The 23028-nt window shown below is 39.2% G+C and overlaps 1 protein-coding gene across 2 annotated transcripts in view; it reads right to left on the bottom strand.

Annotated features, from left to right (window-relative positions):
• Positions 1-23028, bottom strand: part of Ubn2 (ubinuclein 2) — a 68199-nt gene that overhangs the window by 27222 nt on the left and 17949 nt on the right. For both annotated transcript variants that reach the window (XM_059257582.1, XM_059257583.1), the window contains exons 3-7: positions 22509-22610; positions 16550-16684; positions 14904-15007; positions 13597-14086; positions 3360-3430 (exon numbers count right to left, since the gene is read on the bottom strand). In XM_059257582.1, the coding sequence (XP_059113565.1) occupies positions 3360-3430; positions 13597-14086; positions 14904-15007; positions 16550-16684; positions 22509-22610 (902 nt within the window). The remainder of the gene's footprint in view (positions 1-3359; positions 3431-13596; positions 14087-14903; positions 15008-16549; positions 16685-22508; positions 22611-23028) is intronic.

The raw sequence follows: 23028 nt of genomic DNA, 5'->3' as shown, positions 1-23028 counted from the left end.
AAAACTAAATAGTGAATAGACAGTTAAATGCAAGAGCCTGCAGGGAAATAACGTCATGGTCATGAGTACTATGCAGAAATGCTTGGCTGGTAGCATTTGGCTAGACCGTTACTAAGGGCCTAGGCTCTGAGTAGGACTTCTGGACTTGTCTTATCGTTAAAAAGCTAGTTGAAATTGAAAATAAAATACAAACTCTCCAAGTACTAAGAGATGTAACAGACTCAAGGAAATAGTTTAAAGTCACTGGCTTCCAAAGGTTAACTCAGACAAGGGAAAGCTGACCCCTGAGCAGAAACTAACGGCTCAGTCCTCTGTATACTGCCTTTCAGTCACTACTCACTCAAGGAGCACCAAGGAGATGGCATGAAGGTCTCACAGGGAGTGTCCAGCAAACAGTCATGCCTAGTGTAATAGGAGTAGAACTCAGAATGCCTGCTTCAGGGAACAGAGGAAAAATGTAAGTGTATTGTATACTTGTTCATTCAGGTCCAATTCAACTATGGAAAAAAAAAGGTGAACCAGAAATTCATCTTTTTCTCCTCAACAAAAGAAAGAAATGGTGAGGCCAATACACCTGAGTAACGTTAGTCATGGGATTATGCATGCTATTATAACAGAACTCTGTCCAGAAGAGTAAGACATGTGAGTTTAGGACAGAGAACAATAAAAAGTGACTTTAAAGGAAACCATCAACTCTGAGCCTAAGGCCTTAAAGAACTGAAAGCTCACCTTTTGTGAAATGAAGAGCAGATGTGTGTCTGTTTGTGTCTATGTTAGGTGGAGAGATAGTTCAGCAGTTAAGGGCACTGACCCCCTTCCAGAAGACCGGGTTTGATTCCTATATGGTGTCTAACAATTGTTTGTAATTTTAATTCCAAGGGATCTGATACCCTCTTCTGACTTATGCATGCTGCAGTTAAATATATGCAGGCAAAGCACCCATATACATAAAATAAAAATAAATACATCTTTAAAAAAAAGAAGCTAAAGTAGATGGGCTCCCCAATTTAGAGATCTGTTTGTGACAGACAGGGAAGGAATGGAGGGAAGCCTATTAATGGAACTCTAATTTACCTGGGTTGCCAGAGCACAAAGATGGGCTCTTGATTCTCCCAGGGGAAAAACAGATTCCCCCTCTTAGAGAAGAGTGAAACGGAAAGGAAAGAAAGGAGGGAGGGGAAGGGGGAAGAGAATGAAAGACCGGTCTTAGCCACGAGGAAAGAATTGCTCTAGTACCAGGGGAGAGAAAAAATGGCTAGTGAGATGGGACGATGGAATCTGGGACAACTCTGAGATGAGTGACAGCTGCTGCACTGTCTAGTGACTCTGGAGCTCAAAAGCCACCAGCAAAGGTGGCAGCAGGAATGTGAAGAATCATGTACCTCTTCCATCACATGCATTCAACCTGAAAATCCAGGCTAAAACAGAGAACTCTTCAGCCACTCCACTGGAAACACACTTACGTTTGAGGAGTCTATTTTTTTTAAGTCTTTAAGGATCACAGAGATAGTAACTAACTATAAGTAATGAAAAAACACCCTTTTCTATTGAATATCTCTATTGTGTATTTAGAAGAAAGGAATCACAGAAATATTATTTGCTTGTATCTTCCTACCTGGTACTATTAAATGCCAGAGCAGACCAATTATTTTCATCATACAAGTAAGATCTGCTTCTTTCCTCATGATCACACTTTTGCCTAGTTCTGCCTGCAGTCAACTGTATTCTTACATCCTATACCAACAGTCAAAACCATTTACAAGTACAGCTTATTTGGCTACAACCTTCAAAAATGCAACTTCGTTAGTATCCAACACTGAGGGTAAAACTGATACTAAACCTAAAAATCTGCTCATTTTAATATAATCCATGTCATCTATGAGCCCTCACCTTTTTCTCCCAATCTGATGTCTGTAGTTTTCATATAAACTTACAGCCAAGAATTCTTTGGTTTTTCAAGACAGGGTTTCTCTGTGTAGTCCTGGCTGTCCTGGAACTCACTCTGTAGACCAAGCTGGCCTCAAACCCAGAGATCCACCTGCCTTTGCCTCCCAAGTACTGGAATTAAAGGTGTGTACCACCACCATGCCTGGCTCCAAGATTTCTTCCTTCAACCATAGTTTTCATTCGGCTATAAATTTTGCACAAATTATAATTAACCTCACTAAATAATCATGGAATCATATGTCTCAATTCTGAGTAGTAAAAATAGGTGGCCAATCTGAATAAATACTCTGACCTTTCACAGACATTTTTCATATAGGTGGCACAAAATACACCTAAGACCAGCTGAATGGTCAACCTGCATAGTGGTCACCTGCTCTACAAGCTAGAAATATCAAAGGCTGTACCTATTGTTAGTAGTGTAGAGAACAAATACAGTTTTGCTCAGGAACAAATATTATAAAAAACATGCTGCAAAGCAGAACAGGAAGAATGGATGACTGAGACCAAAACCTCTAATTCACAAATCGATTAAAAAATATTTAAAAGTAGTATTTATGTGTATGTGTGTGTACACTTATTAGGTACCATGGAGTACCTGAGGAGGTCAGAGGACAAACTGTAGACTTGACTCTCTCCTTCAACCATATGGGTCCCAGGGACCAAACTCAGGCCATCCGATTTGGTGGTAAGCACTTTATCCACTGAGCCATCTCATTGGTTTTCACAGGCCAACTGTGTATATGTATGTGGAAAAAGTCCCAGATAACCCAGGCTGGCTGATAAACTATATAACTTCATGTTATTCCTGAGGATAATCTTGAATTTCCTAGTCTTCCTGTCTCCACCTCTACAAGTGCTGAGAAAATAGGTACGAAGTACCACACCAGTTTTATGCAGTACTGGAGAATCTGATCCAGATCTCTGTAAATTAAAGGTAAGTACTGTACCAGTTGAACTATATATCCTCAGCCCCTCAACTACTTAAACTTGTAGTTCTCTTGCCTCAGCCTCTTGGTGCTGGGATTAGAAGCATGTACCACCACTCTCTGCAAAGTTTTTATTAATTAATTAGTTTATTAATTTATTTGAGATAGAGTGTCAAGTAGCCCAGGCTGGCCTTGAACTCACAATGTAGCTGAGGATGACCTTCAACTGTTCATTCTTCACCTCCAAAATGCTGGGATTACAGAGGTGTACCACACCACACTCAGTTTATGCGAATCCAGGGCTTCCAACATGCTACACAAGCACTCTACCAACTATCTACTGCCTCAGTGGCCTGCAAGGTTTTGGGTTTGTTCCTTTTTATTTGAGTTAGGAATTGAACTTAGGGCCTCACAAATGCGTGGCAAGTATATCACTGAGATTATTCCCAGTCCAAGTTTAAAAAGGAAAAGATAAAAATCACTTACTCCAGAAGAATATTATTCATATCTTGTGTGAAGAATTTTTTTCTTCCTTCTTCATCAAAAAGTTTGGCAGCCTAGAGAAACATAAAAAAAAAAAAAAAAAAACGGACAATATAATTCAAATAAACTATTACTGACATGAATTATCTAACAACTATATTACTACTAATCTAATAACTATATTACTACTAATAATAAACTTCACTATCAGTAAAATACCACAAATTTTGAGCCAGAGTGAGGCAAAGTCATTTGAGATCCAAACCAAACATGCTATCACACATGTCTGCTGCAGTGGCTGTAATCACTAACACACACTTAGTGGCTCACAAAGCAGAGGCCTAGTCTCTCACTTGGGACATTCAAAATTAGTGCCACTGGGCTAAAATCAAAGTGACAGCAAGGCTAGGCTCTCTATCAAAGAGCATTAAAAAAAAAAAATCAGAGCTAGACCCTCAAAAGAGGTTAAATGTAAAGCATAGAGTGAATTAGTGTGGCACATGGAACTGGCAGTACCACTTGAAATAAAGCAACTTCCCAAGAGCCATCTAACTAATAACTACAGGGAAATACTATACTTAGCAATGTGAAAGTATTAGCACTGCCTATTTTTAGACTTAATCATCATCAAAGGTCATGAAAAGTATTAAAGTGAAAATTGAGTGTCAATCTTGTGACAGATACAGTGCGTGCCAAAATGCCTAAAGTACAGAACGGACATTGCCTTTAAGCGAAACACATGTAAAGAACCCCCGCCCCCGTCTGTCTGTCTGTCTGTCTGTCTGTCTCTGTCTCTCTCTCTCTCTCTCTCTCTCTCTCTCACACACACACACACACACACACACACACACACACACACACTTTTTTTCTAAAGACATAGGCTCCCTATGAAGCCCAGGTTAGTCACGAGCTTGGCAGCCCTATTGAATCAGATACCAGAGTATCACCCACATATCACCCAGGTATCATCCAGCACCTGAGGATTTCTGCAGAATCCTGTGACTATGTCCCCTTTAAACTTTATAATCTTAAACTGGGCGGTGGTGGCGCACGCCTATAATCCCAGCCCTTGGGAGGCAGAGCCAGGTGGATCTCTGTGAGTTCGAGACCAGCCTGGTCTACAGAGCTAGTTCCAGGACAGGCTCCAAAGCTACACAGAGAAACCCTGCCTCAAAACAACAACAGAAAACAACTTTATAATCTTAAATGTTAAATGTGATTAAAAATCAGACTTAGTATTCAATGTCACAAATATGTATCTATCTAAACAAAATACCAGGCAATAGTCATTTCTACTCCTGTCTTTGATGTGCTAGGACTTCCATTAAATTTCATTATTTGAACTTCTGGATTTACCTACTGATATGGCAACCCACATTACTTTTCCTGTACCGAGAGACACCAGGAGTCTGTGCATGTTAGGTAAGTTCCCAAACACTGAGCTAAGCTCCCAGTCCTCAAAACACAATTTTTAAAAACAAGACTATTTTTTGTTTCCTATAGAATAAATTCCTTGATGGTGGGTCTATGAACTTTTAAACTTTGTATTCTATTCTATTCTATACTATACTTTATACTTATTATCATATAGAATCTGCATAAATAGCCAGAGGCTGGTAGTATTTCCCCCCAATCTTACAAATAAGGAGCTGAAAACTTAGAAGGGTTACAGAAGATGGCCACAAATCAGCTGCTAGTACGTGATGCACCCAAGATTTAGATTAAGGCCTTTGTAAAGTGCAAAACTACCACACGGGTCGGGTGGTGGTGGCGCATGCCTTTAATCCCAGCACTCGGGAGGCAGAGCCAGGCAGATCTCTATGAGTTCAAGGCCAGCCTGGTCTACAGAGCGAGCTCCAGGACAGGCACCAAAATTACACAAAGAAACTTGAAAAACCTGCTACACAGCACAGACACTGTCTGATTGCAGTAGTCTGGCTTCTATATAATTAAAAGTAATACAAAAATTATCAAGGAATAAGCACAAACTATAAGCTTGAGAATAACATTGCCACACTGTATTTCCTCTTAACCTGGTGACCAGAAGAAAAGGGTTTTTAACTTGGAAACTCTGCCATAATCATTTATTTATAGACTGGGAAGTCAAAGGCACAGTTCACATCAGGAATCGGGAGATGCACACTTAATGGACAGAATTGATACAAGAACTTAAGCACACCAGGGCCACCTGTACCAAGCTACCAAAGTATGTGACAACTTTCCTTGCTTTAGATAGAAAAGGCAAATTTCCACGACATATTTCTTAGGATGAAGATTAGGCATGTTCAGGGGACAGAAATATACAAAGAAAGCCAGAATAAAAATGAAACTTTAGAAAAAAGTAAAAATTTAAGTCAAAAGGTTTATCATGAAAGGATATTTACTCACTGTAAAGTAAAAAATGAACATCAAGAAGTTGTTTATCAGACAGACACAAATGTAGAGCTCAGGATAAATTTTTATCTCCCAAAGAAAAAGCAACATCTTATATTTTAAAGAAAGACACAAAGAACTCATGGGTATTGTAAAAGGCTTTCTTTTGGGCCACCAACCAGCTCCCAAATTATGACATGGAGACTTATTATTAATTATGAATGCTGAATCTTCTTATTGGCAACTTCCTACTAGGAGCTTAGGAAAAGGCTGTACTGACCCTGTTGTGGACACTATTAGAGACAGATATCTTTTTTTTTTTTTTTTTTTTTTTTGGTTTTTGGAGACAGGGTTTCTCTGTGTAGCTTTGTGCCTCTCCTGGAACTCACTTGGTAGCCCAGGCTGGCCTCGAACTCACAGAGATCTGCCTGGCTCTGCCTCCCGAGTGCTGGGATTAAAGGCATGTGCCACCACCACCCGACGAGAAAGATATCTTTTGATTTAAGATATCATAGAGCCTCCCTGGTGGTCTAATGGCTAGGATTTGACACTCTTACTGCCACGGCCCAGGTTCGATTGTAAAAAAAAAAAAAAAAGATATCACAGAGCCTTTTAAGACCAAAACATGCCCATAGCTACCTCGTAAGTGTGTGAAGAAGAATGAGCAGCTTATATGACAGTGTGCATGTTATGCACTGCCACTGTCTTCACTTTGAATCTTGGCAACTTAAAAATTAGATGGCTTTGAGAATATCATTCAACCACGCTGCACCTTAGTTTCCTCGGCCTTCAAACTATGTGGTATGTAAAGTCTCTCAAACGCAGTCAGGGTTACTGTCTCAGAGGAATGGCAACAGCACATCAGGACAGAGCATCCATTTCCTGTTTTGTTTTGTTTTGACTACATAAACAGTACCTAATACTAATTATTAATAACTGGATCTTGAAAAGCTGAATCACATCACCAGTGCTTTTTAAAACCCAGAAGAAAGCCAAGAGATCGGGGATAGGGCAAAAGGAAATGAAAGCATGGAGGTGAGGCGACTTCTGTTACCTGTAAGATATGTGCTCCTGCTGAATTATTTAGCCACTCTCCACTTATGTTTCGCAAAAGGGAAATAATGCTTTCACTTCAAATACAAGACTGTCAAGAGAATTAAAGGGGGAAAAAAAGGAAGCCTCAAAGTAAGAGCTATGGCTGTACTCAATAGAGCAGTGCTTGCCTAGCATGCACAAAACCCTGGATTCAAATGCCAGAACAATAAAAAAGATAAACAAACAACACCCCCACTGAGTCACTCAGATTAGGTCTACAAACTTTATGTTACCTTTAAGGGAAAAGTAAAATATAACAAATCAAAAGGCTGAAGGCACATGACGGCAAAAGTAAGGAGGAAGGAGTCCACAATAAAACTATACAAGTTATCACCTCTGCTGTGATCCCACACCCACCTCTTGATGACTGTACTGGCTAGTTTTATGTCAACTTGACACAAGCTAGAGTCATTAGAGAGGAGGGAACCTCAACTGAGAAAATACCTCCATAAGATCCAGCTGTAAGGCATTTTCTTAATTAGTGACCAATGGGGGAGGGTCCAGTCCATTGTGAGTGGTGTCACCCCTGGGCTGGTGGTCCTGGGTTTGATAAGAGAGCAGGCTGAGCAAGCAAGGAGGAGCAAGCCAGTAAGCAGCACTCCTCCACAGCCTCTGCATCAGCTCCTGTCTCCAGGTTCCTACCCTGTTTGAGTTCCTTTCCTGACTTCCTTTGATGATGAACTATGATGTGGAAATGAAAGCTGAATAAACCCGTTCTTCCCCAAGCTGCTTTAGTCACAGTGTTTCATCTCAGTTATAGAAACCCTAAGACAATGACCTACTTGATGCACACAGTCCCCAGGTATCACCCAGCACCTCCACCTGAGGACTTCTGCAGAATCATGTGCACCTCCCTCAGATAGTGCCCCCACCACTATGACCACCCTAGCCCCTGCCACCTACTGACCGCCTGTAGAACTCTACAGTTATCTGTAGCAAGAACCTGCTAACTCATCGAAGGTTTGCTCCTGTGCTCAGAAGCTGAAACTAGCCATAGCTGAGCTAGGAACACTTCTAACACCCCATTAGCACATCATCACTGAGTGGCCCCAAGACTAACCTCGACTGATCCAAAACCTGAAAAGTTGGGGTAATAGCAACTGAGATCCAAACATCCAACTCATCCATACCAAAAAAAAAAAAAAAAAAAATCAAAACACATTACCAATGACCTATGATGTCTAAGTCTCATCATAAAATCACAAACATGAAAAACCAAAATAACATCCCTCCTCCAAAATGTAGGATTCCCATAGAAATATTTCCCGAGAAAAGCTACTTAGATGACACCCAATCATTTCAAAGTAGAATTATAAATTATTATAAATATGTCCAAGAAACTAAAAGGAACTATGACTAAATGCTGGACTGGAGGCTGCAACAACACAAATAGTCAAATGAAACAAAGAAAGTAATTCAAGATGAGAATACAATTTAGTAAAGAGATATAAGTTTCTAAAGAAAACCCAAACCAAAAGAAAACTGGAAGTAAAAAAACTTAGTAAATCAAGTAAAAAGCTAATGGGGAGCTTTATAAAAAAATTGATCAAGGAGAAGAACATTCTGACAAGGGAGAGGAACTGGACTGTTCAATCAAAGAAATGGTAAGTCTAAAAGAAAAAGAAAGAAACACAAACAGAACATGCAGAACTCTGGCACACCAAACCTGGGGCTGGTTCAGCAGTAAAGAGAGCACACTGCTCCTGTAGAAGACCTGAGTTCGATTCCCAGCACCTACATTGGGTTGCTCACAACTAACAGCGGTAGTTTGAACGAGAACTGCTCTCACAGGCTCATGTGTGAGCATTTGGTCCAAAGTCAGTGGAACTGCTTGGAAAGTGTTAGGAGGCGTGGCCTTGCTGGTGGGCTTTTATAGGCTTCAAAAACCTGAGTCTCTTCACAGATCTCTCTGCCTCCTGATTTCGCACAGAGATGTAAGCTCCAGATACTGCTCCAAGTGCCATGCAGCCTGCCATGATGGCCATGGACTCTAACTCTCTGGAACTGTGAGCCCCAAGTTAAATATTTTCTTTTATAAGTTGCCTTGGTCATGGTATTTTGTCACACCAATAGAAAAGTAACATAAGGTGGGACAGGGTGGAACATGGCTTTAATCCAAGCATTTACCCCAACCCCACATATACATGCATAATTAAATAATAAAATAAAAATATTAAAAAAAAACATTTTCTCTTTTCTTGCTTGTTTTTGTTGTTGTTGTTTGTTTGTTTTGGGGTCTTTTTGGTCTTTTAAGACAGGGTCTCACTATGCAGCTCTGACTATCCTGTCGCTATGTAGACCTGCTGGCCTTGAACTCACAGAGATCCACTTGTCTCTGTCTCCCGAGCACTAGGATTAAAATTGTATGCCATCAAGCCCCACCTTACAGCAGATATTTTCAACAAAATCATAGGAAAAAAAAATTCACAAATCTAAGAAAAAAAGATGCCTACCAAAGTGCAAAAGGCATAAAGAACACCAAATAAAGAGAACCAAAAAGACAACATGTAGTAGTCAAAACACTGAATGTTCAAAACAAAGAAAGATTATTGAAAGCTACAAGAGAGAAACAAAGTCATGAGAACAGCATCTGATTTTTTAATAGAGACTATAAGCCAGAAAGGCTTGGACAGATGTTTTACAAGTCTGAATGACTACTGATTCCAGCACAGATGTATCTGTGATAATCAAAGGAGAAAGGAGAACCAAGGCAGGTTAAAGGAAATTATGATCACCAAGCCAGCCTCACAAAGGATAAGGTCAAGTAATACTTTGGATGGAAGAGTTAGGCATAATAAAACGAGAAAACCTAAGAAAAACAATAAAATCAACAAAGCAGCAGCAATCAATATACATCTTTCAAGAATAACTCTAAGCATCAATGATCTTAACATTCCAACTGAAAGACACAGGCTAGCAAACTGCTGCCTCACCACCAGAGATAGAAACCACTTCAAAGTGAAAGCATGGGCAAAAACACACCAAGAAGATAGTCTTCAAACTCAAATAAAGGACACTTCATACAGACCAAGGGGACAATCCATCAAGACATTACAATCCTAAATATATATGCACTAAATTTGGATGCACTCATCTTTACAAAGCAAATACTTTCTAGATGTAAAGTAACAGATTAACACACACGCGCGCGCGCGCACACACACACACACACACACACACACACACACACACACACACAATCAGTAGGTAGCTTCAATACTCGACTTTCACCACCCCTCTCACCAATGGATAGATCATGTAAAAAAAATGAATAGAAAATTAGCTAAATGATATCATAGATCAAATGGATCTAACATATGTACAGAACATTCCAACCCAACCACTAGAGTGTATACATTCTCAGTACATGGAACCTACACTAAAATATTGGGATACAAAATACATCTAATAAAGAAAACTGAAATAATTTCTTGTATTTTATCTGACCACAGAGGAATAAAACTAGATTATCAACAGAAAATAGACCACACATGGCGGCAAAAGCCTTTAATCCCACTGGCTGGAGAGATGGCTCAGCAGTTAAGAGCACTGGCTGATCTTCCAGAGGTCCTGAGTTTAATTCCCAGCAACCACATGGTGGCTCACAACCATCTCTAATGGGATCTGATGCCCTGTGTTCATGCAGATAGAGCACTCATACACATAAAAATAAATACATTTAAAACAGCCTTTAATCACAGAAACTAGAGATACAAGGGACAAAACTCAACATAATAAAGGCAAAGACAACAAATCCACAGCCAACATATGTTAAACAGAGACAAACTTGAAGTGGTTCCACTAAAATTAGGAACAAGACAAGGATGCTATTTTCTCCACAAGACAAGAAAAGGAGATAAAAGGGATACAGAGAGAAGGGACGAAGTCAAGTATCCTTATTTGCAGATGATATGATTCTATACATAAAGATCTTAGAGGCTTCACCACAAAACTACACTAAGCAAAGCAGCAGGATACAAAATCAACACACAAAAATATGGAGCCTTCCTATATACCAAAGACAAACAAGCCAAGAAAGAAATCAGGGAAACAAAACCATTCACAACAACTTCAAAAACCAAAAACCCCAGACTAAATCTAACCAAGGATGTATAACACTTGAACATGAGTCACAGGAGGGAACTTTATAAATAGAACTCTGGTAGTGCAGGAATTAAGACAATCAACTGACAAATGGAACCTCATGAAACAGCCAAGGGCACCATCATTCAAATAAAAAAGGCAGTCTGCAGAATGGGAAAAGACCTTTACCAGTGATACATCTGACAGAGAATTGGTATCTAGGATATAGCTGGAAATAATCATTCTAAGGTAACCCAGATCCAGAAAGATACATGGTCTCTCTGTATTTGTGTATACTAGCTCTGAATTTTCAGATATGTGTTCAATTTGGAGTAACCACAGAAGTCAAGAAACTAGTAACTACAGTTCCAGGGGATCCAATGCTTTCTTCTGGCCACCATGGGCACCTGTACACATGTGTATACTTTCTCCATAATTAAAAATGAAATAGGGGCCTGGAGAGATGTCTCTGTGGTTAAAAGCACTAACTGCTCCTCCAGATGACCCAAGGTTCAAACCCCAGCATCCACAGGGCAGCTTATGCCTGTCTGTAACTGCAAGATCTGACACCCTCACACAGACAAACAGACAGGCAAAACACCCATGCACATGAAATAAAAAAATAAAAATAAACTGTTAAAATAAATAAATAAAAAATAAAAATGAAATAAAATCTTTAAAAAATATAGTCAACATAGGCAATGAGTTCTTTTAGCATACTTCCTCTACCTTCTAGACTGAGGAAGGAAACTCAAGTAAATGAAAACAGAGCAGCTATTAGTAAGCCACAACCTTACAAGAAACATGAAGTAACAAAAACAGGAGTCAGCAAAACAGAATCAATCAATAAAACCAAGGGGCCAGCTGACAAAGAGAACTCTTACTTACATTGTGGAAGTGTACCTAAACTTGCTTGGTCCAAACTATTTTGACACGTAGTTGTTAATTTTGTTAATTATTTTTGCAGTTCCAAAAAATCAAGTCATGGGCTTCTTATAACCTACCCAAGAGTTCTATCCACTAACTGGGCAGTGGTGGTGCAGGCCTTTAATCCCAGCATTCGAGAGACAGGCAGGTGGATCTCTGAGTTTAAGGCCAGCCTGGTCTACAGAGCAAGTTCCAGGGACAACTAGGGCTACAAAGAAAAACTCTGTCTAGGGTAAATTTAGAAGAGTTCTACCACTGAGCCACATTGCGAGTCCTTGGTTATTTTAATTTATTTTTGTTTTGTTTTTTTGTTTTTTGTTTTTTTTTTCAAGACAAGGTTTCCCTGTGTAGTTTTCTCTGGATAGCTTTTGCGCCTTTCCTGGAACTCGCTTTGTAGACCCGGCTGGCCTCGAACTCACAGAGATCCGCCTGGCTCTGCCTCCTGAGTGCTGGGATTAAAGGCGTGTGCCACTACCGCCCAGCAAGCCCCTAGTTATTTTATGATCTACTTTTCTAGCTAATCAGCAACTATAGTAAGCCTTAGTTCTATGCCCCCTATGACAGCTGTCACATTAGGTTCCTCCTCATACTTGGACTCATTTGTTAGTTTGATTAGCTACAAACCCAGTCTCACACATCCCCCTTTTATCTGAGATACAGAATATCTTGTGTTCAATTTTGGCAGACCTGGCTTAAAATTATTTTTGATTACTTTGGCATGTCTGTCTGAACCCATGCTATATTTCAGTTATTTTGAATTTTCTTCCTGATTATAAAAGTAATATTAAACCAGGTATAATAGTGGATGCTTGTAGTCCCACCACTGGAGGCTGGGATTGGAGAATCTGCAGGTGGAGGTCAGCCTAGCCCATCTACTATAAGTAATATAAAATGTACTTCAGGCATAAGAAAAAACTCACATTATTTTATATTCCTTACCCTTAGCAGAAGTAGCCACTGTTAAACTGGTGTTTTTCTGGATTTTAATTCACGAATTTGAAGACATTTTTACTAAAAATCATTCTGCATAATGTAATGTATAGATTCCTCTTTAGTCTGCTTTTTTCTTCTAAGATTTCTCCATTTAAACCATCCCTATGCTTGTGCTTATTCTCTCTCATTTTTTGTTTTTTGTTTTTTTTTTTTGAGACAGGGTTTCTCTGTGTAGCCCAGGCTGTCCTGGAACTCACTCTATAGACCAGGCTGGTCTCAAACTCACAGAGATCCACCTGCCTCTGCCTCCTGAGTGCTGGGGTCGTGTTTATTCTCTTAACTCTTTAAATGTCCTCTGACCTCCACCTGTGCACTATGAACATATGGGTGCATGCACACACACACACACACACACACACACACACACACAGACACACACAGACACACACAGACACACACACACACAGACACACACACACACACACACACAATAACCAAATATGAAGAAAACTTTATAAGGTAAACTGAAACAAAACAGAACCAGCTAGAGATCTTAGAATGTGGTTCGGTGGTATAGTGATTGTCTAATGTGTTTACAGCATTAGGTTCTATCCCCAGCACGAGAAGAATAAAAAAATCAAGTGTATAGTATATCCATGTTATAACTAGAGCTATTTAAATTTCAATAAAAACACTTATGTATGTATATACAGCCAATGTCTATAAGAGGCTATGGAAATAAGTTGTTGGGACTGTGGATTGTTTTGTCTTCAAACTTAAACTACATGTTTGTGCAGTGAATAAAAACCAAGAGCATCATTACACTTACTACACGAAGGTCCTCAATGCGTTTCTCAAGGAGCACAGGTAGACCATCTGGAAGTGTAGGTACCACCTTGGGCATAACTTGAGAGCTGAAGGTGGGCTGGGTGGTGTTTCCATTTTCTCCCCCTGACTCAGAGAGGGGGCTACCATCAGAAGCAGCATCCAGTAATCTGTCAAAGTCAAAGTCATCTAGCATTTCTAGCGCATTTTCAGCTTCCTGAAACAATTCGTGTTCATTTGTGCTAACAAAAATAGGGAGGTCTGGATCAGCACTGTTCAGACTTAAGTCTGGGATGTCATCCCCCAGGGCTGTGGCAGCACAAGAGGGCTTAGTCAGAGAGGAAGTTGATAGGGTCACAGGGACTTTAGGGCTAGATTCCTTCTTTAATGCATCCTTTTCTTTTTGAAATTTTCGTATCATGGCAGCCAGAGAAAGGGAATCTTTATATCGCTTCTTCTTTTTTTCAGACTTGTGTGAATTGAGAGCCACAACTCTGTGAAGGAAAAAAGACTGGTTAGGCTGTGTTATTTTAAAAGTTAATCCCCTATGTAAATGAGTAAAATAATTAAAATCTAAAATAATTAAAATAATCATGTGGGAGATGGAAGAATAAAATAGTCTTTTTAGTTTTGTATTAAATTATACTTTCATGATAGCACCTTCTTCAACATCTTCTGGATGATATGGCAGGGTTTCACATAGCTCATGCTGGCCTCAAACTCTTTACATAGCTTAGGATGTCCTTGAACTCCTGCTTCAACCTCCAAGTCCTAGAAATACAGATTTGTACCACCACTTCTGGCTTAAGCTGGTTCTTTAAGATTAGGGGCTGGAGCTATGGCTTAGTGGTCAAGAGCACTGGTTGCTCTTGCAGAGGACCCAGGTTTGATTCCCAGCACCCACATGGTGACTCACAACTGTCTGTAACTCCAGTTCTACAGGATATAATGCTTCTTCTAATCTTCAAGGGCACCAGAAACACATGTGGTTCATATATATATAACACACCACATACAGGCAAGACATTCATACACATAAAATAAATAAACAAACCTAGTTAAAAAAATAAAATAAAATAAATAGTTGTAATAAACAAGATAGTCAACAAAAAATCTTTAAGTGCAATCTGAAATACTATACATCTCTAAGATGACAAAGTTTCCTGCTTATTAATAGTACCATAATATTATTAAAATGCAGTAGGTCATTATCAAATTAGACAACTAAATACATTAGTGGTGAATATATATTTCTAAAAGGAAACCATAATATTGTGGTACTAATTTCCTATCAGGCTTAATTTAGCATACCCCAGTTGTTTGGGAACTTTTTTCCTTGGCTTCTTCTCTTTTTCCCCTTCCTCTTTCCGCTTCCGCTTCTTTACCTCAATATCATCTTCTTTTATTTTGGGAACCTGAAAAATGATAAGAGAATATATCATTTATCCAAGTGTCAATTTTTTCCTCTTTGATGTTAGCAATACAGCATCTAAGGCAGGCAGGGGTCTCTTAAAGTGTCTGCTAGAATTACTCGCTGAAAGTATAGGTTCTTGGGGCTGATGAGCACTCTTGCCTATGTTCTGTTGCTACTGTTGTGTATGTGTTTAGGTGTGGGAGTCCAGATGCATGTGAACCAGAGGGAGTCACTGGGTGCCTTCTTCATTGTTCTTCACCATACTTCACACAGGCTTCTCACTGAACATGGAGCTCACCAATTAAGCTGGACTGGCTTGTGGGCAAGCCCAGATATCCTTCTGTCCGTGCCTCGCCAGTGTTTGGATTACAGGTGTGTGCTACCACGATAGGCTTTTAGATAGGATGAGAATCCAATTTCAGGTCCTCATGCAATGGTGCAAACTCTACCAATTGAGCCATCTCATCAGCCTCTCAACCATGACTTGGATGCAGTTCACTGGGCCTCAGAGTTTACATTTGAAGTAGGGATTTGAGTGATTCCGGTACACATAGTCTTTGACCCCACAAGGAAACACCTGTGGACAGTATTCATTTCCCAGCTACAGTACAACAAAAGAAGTCACTACAAATTAGATATGAGAGAAGCTAATGGCTATGAATGGTTCTTGTACAGAAAATCCTACTTTCTTGTTTGTTTGCCTGTTTTGCTGTTTTAATTTTTGGAGACAATATCTCACTAGCCCTGGCTGGCTATGTAGACTAGGCTGACCTTGAACTCACTTCAGATCCACTCGCCTCTGCCTCCCAAATGCTAGGATTAAAGACTATATGTTTGGGTTTTGTTTTGTTTTGTTTTTTTCTTTTAAACAGTGTGGCAATCAAACCCAGGGCCTTTTGCATAGGAAGTAAGCACTCTACAATTAAGCTAAATCCCCAGCCCACACCAACATAATTTTAAACATATAATTAAGTAAAATTTCATCAAACAACAGTATTTTACTTTTCCTTATGTTCATAGTTGTGGCACAAATAATATTCAAAAAGTCTAACCTGAGGCCAAGTGTGGTGGCACAGGTCTTTAACCCCAGCACTCAGAAGGCAGGTGGATCTCTGTGAGTTTGAAGTCAGCCTGATCTACACAGTAAGTTACAGCCAGGGCTATAGTGTGAGACAATGTCTCAAAAAAAAAAAAAAAAAAAAAAAAAAAAAGGACTTCTGGGGGCCAGCAAGATGGCTCAGCAGGTAAAAATACTTGCCATGCAAGCCTAATGGTTTAAGTTCAATCCCCAGAGCTCATGGTGGAATTAGAAGTTCAATTCTCAAAAGTATGGCATACACATGCCCACACTCATATATACACATATAATAATAAAAAAAAAAATATCCTGATCTGGTGGTGTAGCTTAGAAGTAGAATGCTTATTTAGCATACAAGAACTCCTGGGCTCAATTTTCAGCACAGCAAAAACATAAAAAAAAACAAAACAGAAGGCATACAATATTAATTTTATGTTCTCCATACTGCTGAGATGTCAAACTCACCTTGGGCTTGTGCTTTTGGTTATCTGTAATATCGTCTTCTTCAGTATCTGAAGCTTGGCGAAACTGAAGAGTGCCAGTGTTGATGTAGAAGCCTCCATATTTTGTTGTTAGAGAAGCAGGGACTAATTCGTCATACTAGAGCAAAAAAAGTTTCAAATATATTCTCTTGTCTATAATTCTATAAACATGTCAAAGAACAACATTTACTGACAATTTCCTTAAATACTAACTGCAAATGCAGTAATCCCACTACTGGGCACACTCTCAAAGGGCACGAAATCAGTATGTCAAAGAAATGTTATGCTTCTGTGCTTACAGCAGCATCATTTGTAAAAGCCAAGACACTGAACAATCTAAGTGTCCATCAGCAAATGAATGGAATATTAATATGCAGTGTATTTATTTATACAATAAAACATTATTTGGCATTAATAAAGCATTAAAAAAGAAAGCCAGAGCTGCTGGGTGTGGTAGCTTATGTCTTTAGTCCCACCACTAGGGAGGTGGAGGTAGGTGGATCTCTGTAAGTTCAAGGTCAGCCAGGTCTATAGAATGAGTTCCAGGACAACTAGAGCTAGATAGTGAGACCCTGTCTTCAAAACAAACAAACAAACAAACAAACAAAGGTCAGAAAATTCTGCCATTTTCAATGTGTAGAAGACATTTATGTTAAGTGAAATAAGCCAGAACAGAGAGATCAATACCACACACTATCCTTTGTATATGGACTCTAAATATGCTGAATTTACACAAGTTCAGACTACAATGTTAGACAGCAGAGGTTTGGGATGAGGGCAGAAAGAGATGAGGGAGACACTGGTTAATGAACTTTGTATTTCAAAATGGCTAGGAGAAAAGGTTTTTAATGTTCTCATCCAAAAAAAAAAAAGTGTTTAAAGTGATTATCCAGGCCAATTATCCTTATCATATAATCATTAAAAATGTATATATTGGGCTGGAGAGATGGCTCACAGGTTAAGAGCACTGGCTGTTCTTCCAGAGGTCCTGAGTTCAATTCCCAGCAACCACATGGTGGCTCACAACCATCTGTAATGAGATGACTCCCTCTCTGGCCTGCAGGGGGATACATGCAAACAGAACACTGTATATACATAATAAATAAATAAATCTTTAAAAAATTATTTATTAAAAAAATATTAATATCAAAACCCAGCATACACACACACACACACACACACACACACACACACACACACTGAAAATGACATCATTTTGTTTTCTTTACTGTTCAGGGTTGGAGAGATGTCTCAGCAGTTAAGAGCACTAATTTGCCAGATCTGATTCCCAGCACCTACATGGTGGCTCACAACTATTACTTCCCTCCCAAGAGATCTTATGTCTTTTTCTGACCTCTGCAGACATCAAGCATGTATGCTGTGCATATAGAGACACACAGGCAAAACACTCATACACATAATAATGAAATAAATAACCTCTAGTCACATGGTCTAAATTGATACATAAGTCATATATTAAATCTGAAAAGTACTTTATTCAAATATTCTAAATACTACAAATGATATTAAAAACACTATTGATGAAAAATCTACTATATGATTTCCACTATAAGGCACAAGTCAAAACTGAGCCGGGCGATGGTGGTGCCTTTAAGATCAAGAGGATCTGAGTTCAAGGCTAGACTGATCTACAGAGCGAGTTCCAGGACAGCCAGGGCTACACAGAGAAACCTTGTCTAAAACAAAGTCAAAACTGAAGACATTATAGGTTGTCATAGATCAGGAGGATAGGAGGGATGAACAAGCAGAGCCTAGAGAATTTTTAGAATGAAACTACTCTTTAGGGTACTATAATGTGAGACATATGTCAGTAAATATTTGTCTAAATCTACAGAATATGTCATACCAGCAGGTACAGACTATGAATTTAGGTGAGAAACAGTATATTGATGTAGGTTCATCAACTGTAACAGGTGCACCACATTGGTACAGCATGTTGATAGTAAAGGAGGGTGTGTGTGTGTGTGTGTGTGTGTGTGTGTGTGTGTATGTGTGGGGCGCGTGCATGCGTGTGTGTATTCATGGTGGATATGGAAGGGTGTGTGTGTATGTGAGTGTGTGTATTTAGGGTGGATATGGAGGGTTTGAGTGAAAGTGTGTGTGAATGTGTGAGTGAGTGTGTGAGTGTGTGTGTGTGTGTGTGCGCGTGCGTGCGCGTAGTCAGGGTGGATATGGAAGCTCTTTGTATTGTCTGTTCAGTTTTGTTGTGCATCTAAAACTGTTCCAGCTGGGCATGGTGATACAGGGAGATCTCTGTGAGTTTGAAAGTTTGAGGCCAGCCTGCTTTACATGGCATATTTCAAGGCATCCAAACCTATACACTAAGACTCTACCTCAAAAAAATTCAAAAAATAAAAAATAAAAACCTGTTCTAAAGCACAGTTTTATTAACTTATTAAGTTTATTAACTTAAAAAAAAGTATTTGTGTAAAAGCATGAGTACATGCAATTTCCATTACTGAATTTCCTTTTCAGTAAGCCAGAATTTTAAATCTACATATTAGCATTATTACTAATGTTTGATACTTGTTAATGTTCTTTATCATATTTAAATTCACTTTATTTGAATCTCAACGTAAATTCTGGGAGACAGTAATTGCACAGAAAACTGGGTAACACTAACGTATGTTTTCTTGATCAAATGTCAAATTAGGAACTTATATAAAACTAGAATCTAGACTTCCACACTGAGTTCCAAATAACAGTCAATACTCTAGATAGAAACATCCCAGTCTTAACTTGTCAACGGCTAACAGTTTTAATGGCAGGATCTCTAAAGGACACTGCTAATATGCCTTGCTAAGATACAACAGGAATTTAGGAACATCATGTCCAGAGTGCATCATGCTGACAATCATTCCAATCACTCTTACCAGTTTAAGCTCTGTCACCATCTGTGTATGCAACCAGGCAAAAGCTAGACTAATTTGTCAATCATAAAATATTTAACTAGTGTCATTTTCTGAATACCCCAAGTAATCACTGCACACTGCAGAAGATGATATCATAATCCTACGCATCAGCATTAGAGTAATCTAATACCCAGATAAGAATGGAAGAACACAGATTTTACCTACTGTAAAACATGATAAGCCTTAATTCATGTGCTACAAGACAGAGTACTAATAATTCTTACATGTTGTCCTAAATTCATCCTCCTTTCATAAGAGAAAATAGATGCTAGAGTGATCAAAACATACTGGTGATAACGGCTGGTGCTTACCATACTGCCACTGTAGTAAGGTGTGCAACAACACCAACAGCAACAAACTAAAAATATGTTTATAGGTATCTGCCTGGCTCTCGTTTTATAAGTCCTTCCAAAATACACCTTCCCAACAGAAGTTCAGTATATGCCCATTACTAACAAATTCCTAGCAATTTGAGCCTAGCAATTTGCCTCAGCCACATATTTGAACTCTATATAGCCAGGTGGTGGTGGCGCGCACATCTTTAATCCTAGCACTTGGGAAATAGAGGCAGGTAGATCTCTGTGAGTTCAAGGCCAGCCTGATCTGCAAAGTGAGTTCTAGGACAGCTAGAGTTGTTACACAGAGAAACTCTGTCTCAAAAATAAATAAAAATATCCTGAATATGTATTTATTCAAGTAGATGAATGCAAGACAAGATGCTCAACTACCTGCAAACATAACACTGAGAATTAAAATTACATTAATTAAAACCAGTTAAATATACATTAAAATCAGCATATCTATGCACTAATACATAAATACCATTAAAATGTTGAATTTCAATGACCAATATTTAAAATACATAATTTTTTTTTACAAAGATATACATGCTGAATGTTTATTAGACACAGAATTTTTTAATGACTACAAAAGAAGTTTCATGTTTACTTTTTGGTGGAGGACATTCGGCAAATACCTTGTACTTCATACCATCTTGTGCTTTATTGCTGATTTATCACAAGCATAACTGATTTGTTTATGTATTGCATGTTGTCTGTATGTGTATGAGAGTGCACTCACCTGTGCATGAGTGTATGGAAGCCAGAGGGCGGTGGGTCAGGCTTCATCTTCTTTTTCAAGACAAGGTTTCTCACTGAAACTGGAACTCTCGGACTTGTTCAGACTAACTGACTGGTGAGCCCCAGAATCTGCCTGCCCAGTGGTGGGCACTATAGTGCCTAGCTTTTAGGGGGTTGCTGGAGATCCAAATTCAAGTTCTCATGCTTGTATGGCAGACACTTTTTCAACTGAGCCATCTACCCAGGACCATAAATAATTCTTTAAAAAGCTAGAAAAGTAAAACCAAAGAAATCCTAGTAACAAAAAATTTCCTGTTTAAGCCTTATATCCAGAAATGCTAATTCAATAAATCTTAGTCAAAACAAGGATATCAGGAGGCTGGAGAAATGGCTCAGTGGTTAAAAACACTTATTGTTCTGACAAAAGACCCCAATTCGATTCACAGCACCCATCAGGCAGCTCACAACTTCTGAACTGCAGCCTCAGGGAGCTGACACCTCACTTACCTCCTTGAGCACATACACAGACACATACATACATACACATGAATAATAAAAATGCACGGGGCGGGGGGGCGCCCTGGAGAGATGGCTCAGTGGTTAGTAGCACTGCCTGATTTTCCAAAGGACCTGGGTTCAATTCCCAGCACCCACATGAAGCTCACAACTGTCTATAATTCCAGTTCCAGGGGATCTGACACCTTACACAGACATACATGCAGGCAGAACTCCAATGTACATAAAATAAGAATAAATAAATCATTTTAAAAAATTAAGACAAGTGTATCAATGTTTTCCATCCTTGATTAAGCTCACTAGAGTTGCTTTCAGCGTCTGGTCAGAACTTTATCCCTTTCCCAGTGTGGGCTTCTTCCTATGTGTACTAGTGACTGCTCGTGTTGGTGTGCCTGGCTCTGCCCCCAAGGGCTGGGACTAAAGGTGTGGGCCGCCACCGCCCAGCTGAGTGCTCATGGCTATAAACAGGGTCTCAGATATTAAAACAGGTCCCAGACTACCCTCAATTTACTATGTATTCAAGAATGACCTTGAGCTTCTGATTTCCCCGTCTCTACTGTACCAATTCTGGGACTACAGGTGTACAACACTATGTCTTTTTCCTTTTTTGAAACTTTACTTCCCACTGGGTGGCAGTGGTACATGCCTTTAATCCCAGCACTTGGGAAGTAGAGGCAGGTCTCTGTGAGTTACAGGACAACCAGGGCTACACAGAGAAACCCAAGACTAGAAAAAGAAAAACAAACAAATAAATATTATTTCTTAGTTTGGGCAAGGAGTAATGATTCTCCAGGAATTAATGCTAACTACGCACCTGAAAATAAGCAACTATTAGTGTCAGAAGATTCTCGTAGGATCGGAAAGCTCACAAACTACATGTAACAGTCTACCACCTTACTGGCAAACAAGGACTTGCAACCAAGCTCAGCCTAACAGTTTGTCACTCCACCTGCCAGAAAGGAATTTTGCATTTTCTAACTGGTGGGAAAAGCATCAGATTAAGTATAATATGATGCATGAAAATTACATGAGTTTAAATTTCACAGCCTCCCAGTAAAGTTTTACTCTTAACAATGCCACACTAATTCACTTACATATTCTCTATGACTGCTCTCATTCTACAGAAGAACAGCTGTAACAGACACCATATGGCCCACGGTCTAAAATATTTACCACACGGCCCTTTATAGATAGTTTGCCAAAGCCTGGCCTATGACAGCAATATAGTAACAACTTACCATGAACAAGTCAACATTACAAAAATGTCAATCTATAGTATTAAAAAAAAAAAAACCTTCAAGCTATGAAAACAGCTTTTAAAAGCACAAACAAAAACATTCATTGAAATATTTTGTTACTTTGCCTTGACTTCTATTGCCAAGAGTTTACTGCCATATTAAAGATATATACTCACAGCCTCTGAGTTATCAATAAACGGATCTGTCTCATCATAGCCAAAGCCTATATCAATTAAATCTTGTAGCCGATCCTTCCGATGTTTACGGACTTTCCCACCCTGCAAAGAAGAAATACATTAGACTGTTTCCTGTACTGTTTCCATAAATTTAAAAAACACCTAGTAGAATAATTCACATAATTTTTGTAGAGAAGCCTTCTGTAGGCAACCGGGTCTCCCCATACCTTGCATGTAAACTACACTTAGTGACTGCTACCTCAGAGCAGAACAAGTCAGACAAAGTAGCTGTAAGGTGGAAAATCTGTCAACACTTCCTCAGCCATAGTCAGCACTATCAATGATAAAGCAATTGATGGCATCTATTCTTGACATAGTAAAAATTACCATTCAACTCTGTAGTCTTCCTTTCAAAAGCCTGTAACCCTTATTCAGCCATGAGGCTACAAAATAAGTGCTCAGTGTTCTTCAGAGCCATCACGATTACGAAAGCCAAGGGAAATATTAAGAAACAGTCAAT

The sequence above is a fragment of the Peromyscus eremicus genome, chromosome 3 (genome assembly GCF_949786415.1).
Source record: "Peromyscus eremicus chromosome 3, PerEre_H2_v1, whole genome shotgun sequence".
Classification (NCBI taxonomy): Eukaryota; Metazoa; Chordata; class Mammalia; order Rodentia; family Cricetidae; genus Peromyscus; species Peromyscus eremicus.
Note: the sequence above shows the minus strand (reverse complement) of the source record. Positions and strands in the feature narration are given on the sequence as shown.